Source organism: Mesocricetus auratus, unplaced genomic scaffold (genome assembly GCF_017639785.1).
Source record: "Mesocricetus auratus isolate SY011 unplaced genomic scaffold, BCM_Maur_2.0 Super-Scaffold_100018, whole genome shotgun sequence".
NCBI classification, from domain to species: Eukaryota; Metazoa; Chordata; class Mammalia; order Rodentia; family Cricetidae; genus Mesocricetus; species Mesocricetus auratus.
In genome coordinates, this window is record NW_024429199.1 from 25,472,993 (window position 1) to 25,486,362 (window position 13,370).

At 37.5% G+C, this 13,370-nt stretch overlaps 1 protein-coding gene across 7 annotated transcripts in view; it reads right to left on the reverse strand.

The window, feature by feature from the left end:
* The window catches only part of Ahi1 (Abelson helper integration site 1), a 127,329-nt gene that overhangs the window by 87,537 nt on the left and 26,422 nt on the right, over positions 1–13,370 (reverse strand). For all 7 annotated transcript variants that reach the window (XR_005869623.1, XR_005869622.1, XM_040728415.1 and 4 more), the window contains exons 10-13: positions 10,433–10,556; positions 5,770–5,999; positions 4,486–4,592; positions 978–1,096 (exon numbers count right to left, since the gene is read on the reverse strand). Coding sequence is in view for 5 of the 7 variants with exons in the window: in XM_040728415.1 (XP_040584349.1) it covers positions 978–1,096; positions 4,486–4,592; positions 5,770–5,999; positions 10,433–10,556 (580 nt within the window). In the remaining 2 variants the exon portion in view is untranslated. The remainder of the gene's footprint in view (positions 1–977; positions 1,097–4,485; positions 4,593–5,769; positions 6,000–10,432; positions 10,557–13,370) is intronic.

A 13,370-nucleotide genomic window follows, 5' to 3' on the forward strand; every position in this document is an offset into this window, starting at 1 on the left:
GGCTTATCTTGCATGCCATGGTTTCTGTGTATACAAGAAGGAATATTCAGAATCCAAAACTAGATCAAAGTTTTTGTTTGGTTTTCTGTTTTTTGATATAGTGTTTCTCTGTGTAGCCCTGGCTTGTCCTGGAACTTGCTATGTAAGACCAGGCTGGCCTAGGACTCAGATCTCCCTCCTCAGCTTCCACCATGCCCAGCTCCAGATCAAGTTTTAGTCTAAATGTTTGTTAAAATGTGAAAGGTAATGACTAGATTATAAACTTCAGATGTAGTAATTCTGCTGTCAATTTCCCACAGCACCTATGCTGGAGTCTTGAGCTATTACATTTGAACACTGAAGGGTTAACAGCACTAAGATGATACATGCGGGATTAAATCTTTGAGACAGGGTTTCTCTGTGTAGCTTTGTAGAGCAAGCAGGCTGGCCTTGAACTCAGATCAGCCTGCCTTTGCCTCCCAAGTGCTAGGATTAAAGGCATGCACTACCACCCCCCCCTGCTGACATGTGAATTTCTAAATACAATAAGAAACCCATAAAATAAAATATGAGCATTGGCCTCTTGCTTGTTTCACATGGAATTCTAACACCACCACCACCACCACCACCAAAAAAATACACCAGTCATTCATACTGTTTCTGCCAAACTCCATTTGTCCTTTATATCAAGGTGTTTTCTATCCTTTTCCTTTGTTTAAGTTAATGTATCATTCTCCTCAGTTAGTCTTATAACCTAAGTAGCATCAATAGAAGCAACAGATATCCCACTATTGATATGAGTTTCTGCTTTTCATTGTGAAAAGACCACCACAGTAAGCTTAACATCTGACTTTTACCCATTAGATAGAAGAAAAACACACAAAAATCTCTACAGATGCCCCCATTACACAAAACTGTTGACTCAAAAATACTGCTGCGTTTTATAAACAGAGGAACCAAATTGAAGTACTTATCCTGTTACTACTAAAAACACTTACATCCGCAGATCCATGATCCTCAATGTACTGTCTTTGGTGTGGATTAATAAACGTTTTCCATTGGGATGAACCTCTAGATAACTTATTGGAACTCCCCTGAACTCAGTTTCCTTAATTTCCTAGAACGACAGAAAAAAAAAAGTCAAACTATTGCTACCAAAATGTTCGCTTATAAAGGACAGGATTTTAAAATGTCATTTCCAGCTGAGAATAGTACCTTACCCATATAATAGTAGCACTTGGTAGATTGAAGCAGGTTTGCCTGAGTTTGAGGCCATAAAGTTTCAAAATAAAGAAAATTAACCAAAAATTCAATACTGCACTGAGTATTTTAAAGTTATTAGCAACAAGGATTTTTAGCAACTCCAATAAAAGTGACAAACTGTACTATTTGTGTTATATAGTACTATAGTTAGGTATGTGTTTTGTATGTTATCCACTTTCTCAAATACAGTCAGTACTAGCAAGAGTACTTCATATACAACTTCTTACTTGATATGGACAGGAAAACTTCAATATTTTATAAATTAAAAACTGACTTAGAAGTTTTAGTTAGATTTTGACTCTTTCCCAAAAAACTTCCACTTTTCATAAGCATGCTGCAGGCAAAGTATTTGCATCGTTCGGCTTAGATTACAATCATTTTGCAGATACTTTGACTATCCTTTCTTCTACCTCTTCCTCAGTTACTTGTTGTAGCTAATGATGAAACCCAACTCACAACGTCATATAGGATACCAATCTTCCCAAGCCTTGTATAAGAACTACCCTTACACACAATAAAACCAACTTACAGTGAATAAAATATGAGCATTGGCCTTGGCGATATTTTTTGGGGGGGTTATTGTTGGGGGAAAGTCAATACCAAAATGTAGATCAACAAAAGTAATGGGACTCCATTAAACTAAAAGGCAGGTGTACTGTGGGAATACGCAACAGCACAATGGACTACAGGCACACACTAGGAAAATTTGTGAATTATCTACCTGATAAGAGATTAATCCTCTAACACAAATTCAGTGCCAGGAAAACAAATGACTTGGATAAAAAAGATGGGCAAAAGAACTGAATAGACATATCTCCACAAAGGGCATAAAAATGGCTGAAAATACATAACCAGATGTTCAATATCACTAGACATTAACTATCCATCCATCCCCCATCCATTTTCTCCCCTCTAGTATTCATCCCAACAAAAAGATTTTATTTGCCACAACAAGGATGAGCCTGGAAGAAATAAGTCAGACACCATGTGAAAAATATTGCAAGTACCGCGGAGTCTCAATCATATGTGGAATCTAAAAAAAAAAAAAAGAAACAAACAAACAAAAGCCCCCAAATATATAAGAACCTGAGTTATAGAGAAACAGCAGGAAGCTTTAGGTCCAGGAAGCTTTAGGTCAAGACACTGTATGGTGAACAACTCTGGTTATTAAGTTTGCAATACAAAGTCTACATGCAATGAAATTGTACTGAATCATACAAAATGTGTAGATTTTAACTTCTCTCCATAAGGAACTGGAAGAGCAAGGTAACGTGGTTACTTTGATTCACTATAGTAACAAATTTACTATGTGCACTCTCATAACTGTACTATAACCTTTAATGTATAGAGTAAAAAAATTTTAAAAATGATTACCAAAGATCTTTCTTGGTATTGCCACAGGAAGAAAACTGCAAATGGAAAATAGCTTGGGTGTCAGCGATGCTAGCAGCCAGGCTAACCAGAACAGTCACTCCCCAACTAACTTGGTTAAAATCCAAGAGTTCAAGGAAAGTCCCTTAACCTGGGGCAGAATTCAGAATCAGCCTTCTCACTTGAGCTTTGTATTTTTCACCTAGAGGTTTTCCTCTCAGCGAGGGGGCTACACTCAAGTGGCAGTTGGGCAAACTGCTGCTGCCCTAAGATTAGCGGCTGAATCCCTGCTGCCGTCCAACTCTAATAAGAGTTATCAACTCTGTTTTGTTTTTCGAGACAGGGTTTCTCTGTGAAACAGTCCTGGCTCTCCTGAAACTTGCTCTGTAGGCCAGGCTGGCCTTGAACTCAGATTCACCTGCCCCTGCCTCCCGAGTGCTAGGATTAAAGGCTTGAGCCACCACTGCACAGAACAGTAAAATACCACAGATGAAGCTGAGTGAGCTAAAGGGTAACGTGAGATGAAAACCCCAAAGAAGACTTGAGCAACTAGAGGAGATGCAAAATCAAAAACAGAACCAGTGTTGGGCAGGAATCTGAGAAACCAAGTCTTTCAAATTTTTCTGTACCATATTCATGCTCAAACTAAAATGTCCGTGTTTTGGAGTCTGTAGAGCTAGCTAAGCATCTGCACATGGCCACTTCATTCTTAGGGGGCAGATAAGTGAGTTACCTCAGCAATCCCCATACTGCTGGCAGGACACAGTTAAGTAGGAAATCAGTCTTCAGTTTGCCTGGTGCATTTCGCTGCTAAAATTTCCTGCTTTTAGTTCTGACCGTTTCAATGCTAACATGCAGATTCAAGGTAAACAGGCATCTAGGTTTAAGGCACCTGTTTTAAGGTTTTAAATACTGTTAATACTATAAGTTAACACTGTTTAAGATATTGTATTAAGGCAAAGAAACACAAGAACTTTAAAGCCAATAACTAATTCTACATTGTAAACTGAATGATTGAAATTGGTGTCTATAGACAACAGTTCAGTAAGTGTTCATGTAATTAGAAAATTCTTTTTAAAATGTATGAAATCAGGGTACATGAGTCTTAAGGTCACCTGTTAATCCGACAGATCGGATGAGAAGACAGAATATTCTCGATAGATCGTGAGTCTAACTGAAATTCACAGAACTTTTTCCAAACATGATGATATCTATTGTCAAAATTCATTAAAAAATGAAGGAAAATATGCAACAGGTAGAAACTACAACAACCCATAGCAAAATGTAAGCTCAAGTTTAATACATTTGTTTTTAATCAAAAGGAATGCACTTCCTTATTTCTACCAGGAACACATTCCCTTGTTTTCATCTTTAGCAAGTTTCAAATGAAGCAATTATTGTGATTAAGTGACGGACTCCTACCATAGTTACATTTCTCTGAAAGCACTAATGCTGTTCTTAGTGACAGTTCTTAGAAAACAGGCTACCAAAACAGAAAATTAGCTGTCAGTTATATGCCTTATTTTAACAAGAATTTCGGCTAATGCCATGCTGCAGATTAGACCTTAAAAGACAACAAATGGGATGAGGTTGTAACTTAGTGGGAGAGTCATTACCTAGAATATGCCAGGTCCTGAACATAGACTAAAGTGTGACCCGAATAAAAATCTTCACTAAACTGATATCAAGTATTAGAAAAATGTCAATAGTCAGTAACTGTCACTTTAGCTAGGAAGATAGGACAATTGGCTTTTGGACTAAGAGAAGCTTAATTTAAGGGACAGACAAAGATGTCCTCATGATCTTCTAAAGTCCTTGACTGATTCTCCCCAATTCCCTTCATGAAACTTAAGTTATGAAATGGTTCTGTACCTTATTTATTGTCCAGTGGCGCACTGAGTGGTGCAGATCGGTCACTTTCACATAAGTGTCCCAAACAACAATCACCCCGATGCAGTCTCCTGAATACATGTGATAACCTAGTAACAACAATGCCACGGAAGTGAGGAAAATGGTGTGAAGTTGGGAGAAACATAGGCCAGGCCAACAGTTAAAGCACTGAATTGCCAACGAAAGGCTTTTCAGCTTAAAAGTTAAAAAGCAAATCCAGCTCACACGATAATACCAATTACCTTTAAGAAAAATTCTCACTTTTAAAAAGCATTTTTGATAACTTCTCCTTTTGTCATTTAGAAACAAGCAATGTAATCTACATGTGTAGCACTCATAATCATTCCGAGTTACTTGAATTGCCCAACATATATCTGTATTTATTAGCCTATGAAATCTTTTGTAGTCCTAGAAAAATACCTGTTCTCATATACACTATTAACGATTCTGGTGACCATTAAAATGATCATAGAACAAAATCACAACAACAAGTGTTAGTATCAGTCCTTAAAAACTGAATGGGACTCAAAACATAGGTTCAACATCACGGTCATGCAGGAAGGAATACATTACACATCATCGCTAACAAACATGGCTGTTTAGCACTGTGATTTAATACTTTACAAATAGCTTATTCAACTGGTGAATACTGCTATGTGTTAGATGTACTTTTTAATTCTGAGCAAAACCAAAGTTGTAGTTTATTGGAAACTCTAAAGCTGAACTGAGTATACTGCGGCAGTATTTTTCTCTGAGTATTACTTTAGATAATTATAACCTGAAATGATATAAAACTGAAGAGACAATGGATTTATTCTTTCCAATAAAATAAAAACCTATGTTATTTTTTAAAATTTATATTCAAATGCTGGGAACCTTTAATTATCTGCAAATTCCCTTTTTTATGTGTTAAATCCTGTTGATGTTTAGCATGCATATTTACATTCTTTTGTGATTTCTCCTATCTCTTATTTGTATCACATAATTTTAAAAGGTTATAAAAGGCAATTACTAAAAATAGTCATTGATGCAGATGTATTTATGAAATTCAATACAGGAAGGTTAAGAAAAAAATGTAAGTATTAGGAACTTAAGTTTAAAGTTATAACCAGAATACCTTTAATGTCTACCCTGTTACTTGAAACTAAGCATAACTTTATTCACAAACATCAATAATACAAGAATCTCTCAAGTATCAACTATTAGTGAAAGGAAGTTTTTCTCCTTAAGTAGCTATCTTGACTTAGAGCATATTGTGTGACATACCTTCCTCATCAAAACAGATAGAGTTGACAAAACTCTTGTGAGCATCAAGCTGGCGGACTAATAGGATACCATCGTCTTTCGAATCAAGTATCCATACTCTTACGATAGAATCATAGCATCCTGTAACCACCAGATTTTGAGTAGTTGGATGGAACTTAGCCGTGTAGACAAAAGAAGGATGAGGTAAGACTCGAAATGTACTTGTACTGTTTATTTCATTCTTCCAAACCCTAGGAAAAGGATAAGTAACAGACTGCTTGAAATTCAAAATTGTTTTTAACTGTCTAGAGTATAGCCAATAAAACTTAGGTAAGCAAATATCAAACAATAATACACTTACATAAGTTAATATCTATAACAAAACATGATAATGACCACATATTGGATTATTTCTTTTTTTTTTACAGAGCCATTTGTCATGAAATTTAAAGTCTTATTTGCACTTGGAAATAATCTGTATTTATAACCAGTGTTGACACTGAATATACACTGAATAGCTGGTCAAACACTTACCACAACATGCAGAAGCCAGGTGTTGGTGGCACACACCTTTAGTCCCAGCACTTGGGAGGCAGAGTCAGGCAGATCTCTGAGTTCGAGGCCAGCCTGATCTACAGAGCAAGTTCCAGGACAGCCTCCAAAGCTACACAGAGAAACTGTCCGGAAAAACAAAGGTAGGGAAGAGCAGCTAGGGCTACACAGAAACCCTGCCTTGGAAAACCAAAAACCAAAAACAGCAAGTAGGGAAGAGGACTAAAGAGATGGCTCAGAGTACTGGCAGCCCTTAAGATCCAGGTTATCCCAGAGCCCATATGGTGGGTGACTCATGACCATCTGAAATTCTAGTTCCAGTAGATCTAAGACACCTTCTTCTGACCTCTGCAGGAACCTGGCCTATATGAGGTATACATACACACATTCAGGCAAAACAACTCAAACACAAATACATATATAAATACACCAATGGATTTTAGAAGCTAGGAAGAAACTTTTTAATGACTTTTCCATTGTATGTATTGTCTCTGAAAATGCTTCCTAGTTTAGGCCAAGAGAATTAGAGTAACTTTTTAAGTTGTATTTCAAAGCCTAAATATACATATGATTAAGTGTTTAGGATCAATAATTTTTAAATGTTTATACTGTGTGCCTTTTGACACATGTAGAGGCCACAGCTTGACAGTGTCTTCCTCTATCATTTCTGAACCTAACTTTGAGACAGCTGCTCACTGATTGGCTAGACAGGCTATCCAGAAAACTCCAGGGATCCTTCTGTCTTGTTATTACAGATGTGTGCTGCTGTGCCTAGCTTTTGGGCATGGGTCTTGGGGATTTAAACTCAGGTCCTTGTATGCAAGCACTTTATCTATCAACTGGTCATTTCCTGATCTATTTGATTAAGATAACTTATTTTGACAGAACAAGCTCATAATAAGCAGTACTTTTATGCTTACCACTCCATTTGTTTTCCAAATGTGAGTATGGATGTAAGACAGGCAAAACCTATTAATATATAAGTAGTTCTATGAGTATTAGTTATTACAGGGTTTTTCTATAGCTTTGGAGGCTGTCCTGGAACTATCTCAACCAGGCTAGCCTCAAACTCAGATCTGCCTACTTCTGCCTCCCAAGTGCTGGGATTAAAGGCATGCACCACCACTGCCTAGAAAAAAGAATGTATTTGTATTTGGAATTGTATTTTATATTTTTTGTTTGAGACAGGTTTTCTCTGTGTAGCTTTGGAGCCTGTCTTGGAATTCACTCTTTAGATCAGACTGGCCTTGAACTCACAGAAATCACCTGCCTCTGCCTCCTGATTGCTGGAATTAAAGGTGTGTGCCGCCACCACCTGGATTTGTATTGGGAATTTACAGTTGATTTTTAAAATGCTGCCTAAAACATATGTATCAAGTTACAAATAAAAAAAATACAAGCCGGGCAGTGGTGGCACATGCCTCTAATCCTAGTACTTGGGAGGCAGAGGCAGGCAGATCTGAGCTCGAGATCAGCCTGGTCTTCAAGACCTAGTTCCAGAACAGTCTCCAAAGCCACAGAGAAACCCTGCCTCAGAAAAAAAAAAAAACAAACCAAAAAACCAGACAGCTAGTCAGCAGATACATTTTGCATTTTCTCAGCAGCTGAATATATTTTAATTACTTAAAGGACAAACTAAGGGATAAAAAATGTTCAAATGAAAATAAAGCATACATATCACTGCCATAACATTTTATTGAAAAAAGCAAATTTCAATGAACATACGCTACGTGACAGAATTGATACAAAAATAACAAAATTACCAATTTGAAAGGAATGTTATCATAGATAAAAAGCAAAATCCTCATTTGATTGCTAATCTTGGTGCTATTTGACATACTATACATGAGACTGCAATGAAGACCTTCAAAATGACTCAAATACTATATATGTATTATTTGTTTTTCCAGACAGGGTTTCTCTGTAGTTTTGTAGACCAGGTTGGCCTCGAACTCAAAGATTTGCCTGCCTATGCCTCCCTCTCAAGTGCTGGGATTAAAAGCATATGCCACCACTGCCTGGCTTGTATGTATTTTAAATGAAGCTTTTTGTGGAAAAACTGAACTGTTTTTAGGTAAGGGTAGACCTCCAACATCAAAAGAGATGTATTAATGGTTTGCAAGCCATTCATAAAGAACAAGGAGACACAAATTATTAAAGAGTAGATGAAAATACAAAGATGGAAAAGAAAAAGTACATGCAAAAGAAGGTTGCATGGGAGCCTATTGCAGAGCTGTTGCATACAGTTTTGTTTGTTAGAAGCTGCTGATTTGGGAAAAACCAGAATATGCTGGGAACAAGTAAAGGAGAAAATAAGCTAAAGCCATATGGCAAGGAGCTAGCAGGTCAAAAATAGTTACCTGGGGAAAACCAATAAAAACACGTGAGAATGGTTTCAGGAAATCAGTGCAGAAGTCAGAGGCAGAAAATCCACAACCTGCCACTTGTGAGCATTATCAACCCTACTAACTTTCTTTGGCTATCACTCATTACCAACATTCTATCTCTCAAAGGCCTCTTTATCATTTTAGTCCTAGATGTAAGTGCTTTTCCCTTCACTCAATGCTTTCACAAAACTATTGTTTATAGTTCGAATTCGTGTCAATTTTAAAGCTACTCAGAGCAAAACATAATGGGCGACGTTATATGTGGATACTCATGGTGAAATCTTAGTTGATTTAAAAGTTTAAAAATTACATTGTGTGTATGTCGGGGATCTATGCGTGTGCCACTGCACACATGTGAAGGGGACAAGGCGTATGTGTTGGTTGTGCCCTTCCACTATGTGGGTCCTAGATACCTCAGGTTTTCAGCCTAGTTATCTTTACCAGCACTCTGGATTTTAGTTGATCAAGGAGTCCATGCCCATGCTGCTTCATGAGAGGCATGGAGATAAAGATAGGCCCCTTTATGGATATTATGGAGACAATCCATACATCCAGTGAAACTATCATAAATTGAAGTCAGCAAATGAAAGATTAAGGCTAATGAAACTGATGCACCTAGCATCCGAGTCTGCTGCCAGTGCACGAGAAAAAGGAACTGAAAGACTGAAAGATGACTCAGCAGGGATGGATGCTCAGGTGACTCACAACTTAAAACCTTTTGTCACGTCTCAGCAAACTCAGACCTTTTGTCTAATACTATCACCTACCTCCACATACAATGGCTGTGCTAAAAGAGTAAGCCAGTTCATATTTTTAGTACATTTAAGGGAGTAATAAGTTCGCCAGATTAATGGAGGGAAGTAAACTGCCATTATTACTCTTTACTTAAACATAAATTAAACAATAGTGACAGATTGATCAGTCATTTTACATAGAAAGGGAAGGTGATTAAGGTCAGTAGTAGAAGGAGCTTAGGCACAAGAAATCATATGGTTATTAAACAAGGTCAGGAGGCAGAGAAAGAACGTAGTTAGTGTGGGTCTCAAAATGATTGCGGGAACAGTTTCCCAGGCAGTAGAGAACGTGTCTACCTAATATAAATTACGAATCTTGAAAACCTTTTTTAGAATATGAATATTCCAGGTTAAACAAGCTAAATGATACAAAGCTTAAAAGTCAGCTTCTGAAATATTCTATTGAGCCAGTTGGGGATGGCCAGGCCTGTAATCCCTGCACATAGGAAGGGGGCTACAGAGGAAAGACTGCACATCTGAGGTCAGCCTGGGCTACAAGTGAGACTGTGAACAAAAAGTTGTGATCAGACAGTAAATTGTATTGCGATACATATGAAATTGGAAGGGGATAACTTAAACTGGCTTCATGAAAATGTAAATGTTTAACAACCCATAAAGTTCCAAGTGCATAACCGAGTCATTTACCTGGTTTACACCTACCTACTGAATACCAATGGATTCAAGCCCGTATACCTGGCCTACAATGAAGAGATTTGTCCTATACTATAAGTGAGGATTCTAACACTTCTTGCAAGATATTAATTAGCAGTTTACATATCATTTAACAGCAAGGCCCAGAAAATGATATACATTAAACAAATAAAAGACAGTCAAGTTTCACTGCTGTTTAATCAGTCAGGATGCATGATATAGAGCAATGATGGTCAGAGGCATCTTAGCTTTTCTTGATGGCAAACACGCACAGTAAGTACTTCTTGAATGTGTACTAACCTGGCAGTGCCGTCGGATGATGCAGTAACCAGATAGCGATCATCCTTTGACCAGTCTAGATCATAAATGATATTGAGGTGGCCACACAGTTCTCTCATGAAACGTCCAGAAGGAATTTCATATACTAAAAAAACATTTAGAAATTAAATGTCTAGGAGATATTTAATTCAACAAATATGCAATACACAATTTACAGTAATTAAGAAATTAAGCACTGTCTGTAAAATAAAGCCACAATATTTGTAATATTCACACAATCTGAAAATATACAAGAATTGTTCAGTTGATCCCAAGAGTTTACATATAATTATATGTATGCTAAATTTTGACAACTGCTTTACTCCCGAGAGTTTAATTTTATATAAGCTAAATTTTGACAATATTCTTTAATATGCTATCAATAACTCATATTGCCAGAGCCCCCAAAGAACTTTTGATAATCAATTAGTAGAAAGTATAAAGTGAATTGCAATGCAGATATTAAATACTTTACAATTTAGGGTTCCATGAATAAGGTATTTGCCTCTAAAATTAATTAAATTCTTTGGATGTAATGAAACAGGTAAACTATCAAAAAATTCTAATATTTAATGACAGCATAATGGAATAGCAGCAAATGAGTTGAACAAAGAAAGGTATTTTAGGGCTGACACTAAAGGAAGTCTCAACTGAGTACTTAATACAGACCAGTGTCCAAGTCTCTACTCCCACCTAGTGGTGAGTCAACCATCCTGACTTCTAAGCAGTTCAGAACCAAGAGAACACATCAGGACTTTGGGTAATCTATTCCCCTGTAAAAGGAATAAGACTGGCAAGAGTTCTCAAAAGCTGTTACGGAACTCTGAGAATTAACTCTGCAAGGCTTGGGAGAGCTAGAGGAACACTTAAGAGAAAACGGCTGAATCTCAGTAAGAACATTGAGCTGTGGGTAGTTATATCCAATTCCCCTTTCCTAAACACTAAAGAAACCTTAAAAGACAATGAAAATCAGAAGCCACTCAATGATGAGGAGGTCTGAAGCTCCCTAAAAACTCCAGTTCCAAAGACTTCTTCCTACTTAATGACCTCTCATAACCAAAGTAGGCTCAAGGCTAATTTAACAGACTGCAGGCTTTATGTAATCATCCCATGCAGGTGTGCATAAGGCACCAGTGGCACCATTTAAGGTCGTGGTTGCTTAAGAGGTTGATACCACCTGGAGAGAAGCGGCTCACTAGAGAACACAAATTCTAGAGACAAGCAGAACCAGGGGTGGGAAGGCTACGGGGAACTATGGACAGCTTCAGAATATTGCTGAGAATCTAAGTTCCCCAGACATGCAAGCAAAGGTTACATGCATAACCGAGAAAAACCTGGGAGTCTTCATCTTGATGTGGGCGACACGAAGAGGTCAGCACAAACAGGAAGGTAAGCCTCGGGGACTTTTAAATCTGTGTGCTTAAGCACTGAGAGAATACCCCAGAATAGCGGTCCCTGGGACAGGGCAGGATCACACCCATATAAAGTATTAATACCAACCACCTGACCGGGTACGGTCTACAAAGGATTGACAAGATAGCAGAGAATAAACTCTTTACAGAATTCATCTAGGAGATTCAACTGCACAACCAGAAGCAATAACAAATCTTAGGTGGTTGATGGGAGAATAAGGGAACAGCTACTCTGCACTACATTGCTACTAATACAAGTTCAACATAAAGTTGTGATATGGAAAAATGCAAACAGGAAAGTATAGCTACACACAGGAAGAAAAAGCAGTTAGCAGAAACTGTCCATATGGCAACCAAGGAAGCCCAGTTCTGATCTTAGCAAGATCTTTAAACCTATCATTATCAGTATGGTCAAAGGCCTAAAGAAAACCTGAAGAATTAAAGATAGTGACTCAAAAAAAGATCAGTAAATAGAAATGCCAAGGATGGACCTGAAACAAATTTTGGAGTTGAGCATAATCACTGAAATAAATTCAAGAGAACGGCTCAACAACAAAGTTGAACGGGTAGAGGAATCAATAAACTGGACAGGTCATCTGAGACTATCCAGTTTAAGGAACAAAGAAAAATAAGTATCAGATTCAACAGGCTAGAAGAACAAGAAAGGGAGAAAACATCTGGAGAAACAGTAAATGACTACTTCCAAACTTTCTGCACATTGAGTAAGCTGAGTGATTTCTTAGGTGTACACAAACAGTGCAAATCCAGAGGCGATGATCCTTATTTTTTGATATTTAAGTAAATAGATCTAAATCTGTAATTGTTTAAGCACAGAACATTAAACACAGAAAAGCCTAAAGCACACAGACCATTATACAAATGAGAAAAATGACTATTGGTATGTTGGAACATTTATCATGAATCCCACTAGCAGTGTAAAGCTGGGTTAGGTCCAGTGTGACCTAGTGATCAGGGCAGATGCCGTGAAGAGCTGGCTTCTTCCAGTCAAGGAGAGCTAATGCCACTGCTGAGATTAAACAGATTACTAATCCAGAATTGTATTATATTGTTTTAACATCTCCAAAAGCTGCAGAAAAAGATGCCCCGGTGTTTCTGCTGCCTTCCCTATTGTAACAGGAGCTTCCTAAGGTACCTCAGGGTCATGTGTCAAAATTCTATCACATGACAGATTGTGGCACTTTTGTAATTCGGATCACAAATATCAACTAAGATCATAATGAATTAAAAGTTTCCTATGAGATTTATTATTCCTTCTTGTACTAAATGTGTATATTTCAAATGTTTACAAAAATCCACCTGTATGTTAAACATCCTTCATTCAACCAGTCTTATTCTGAATAGATATATAGTAACTGTCCCTTTATTTGAAGAAATATGATTGGTTTACTAGGGTTTTGTTTTGTTTTTACGAGAGAGGGTTTCTCTGTATTGTTTTGGAGGCTATCGGTGCAGCCCGGCCTCGAACTCACAGAGATCCACCTGCCTCT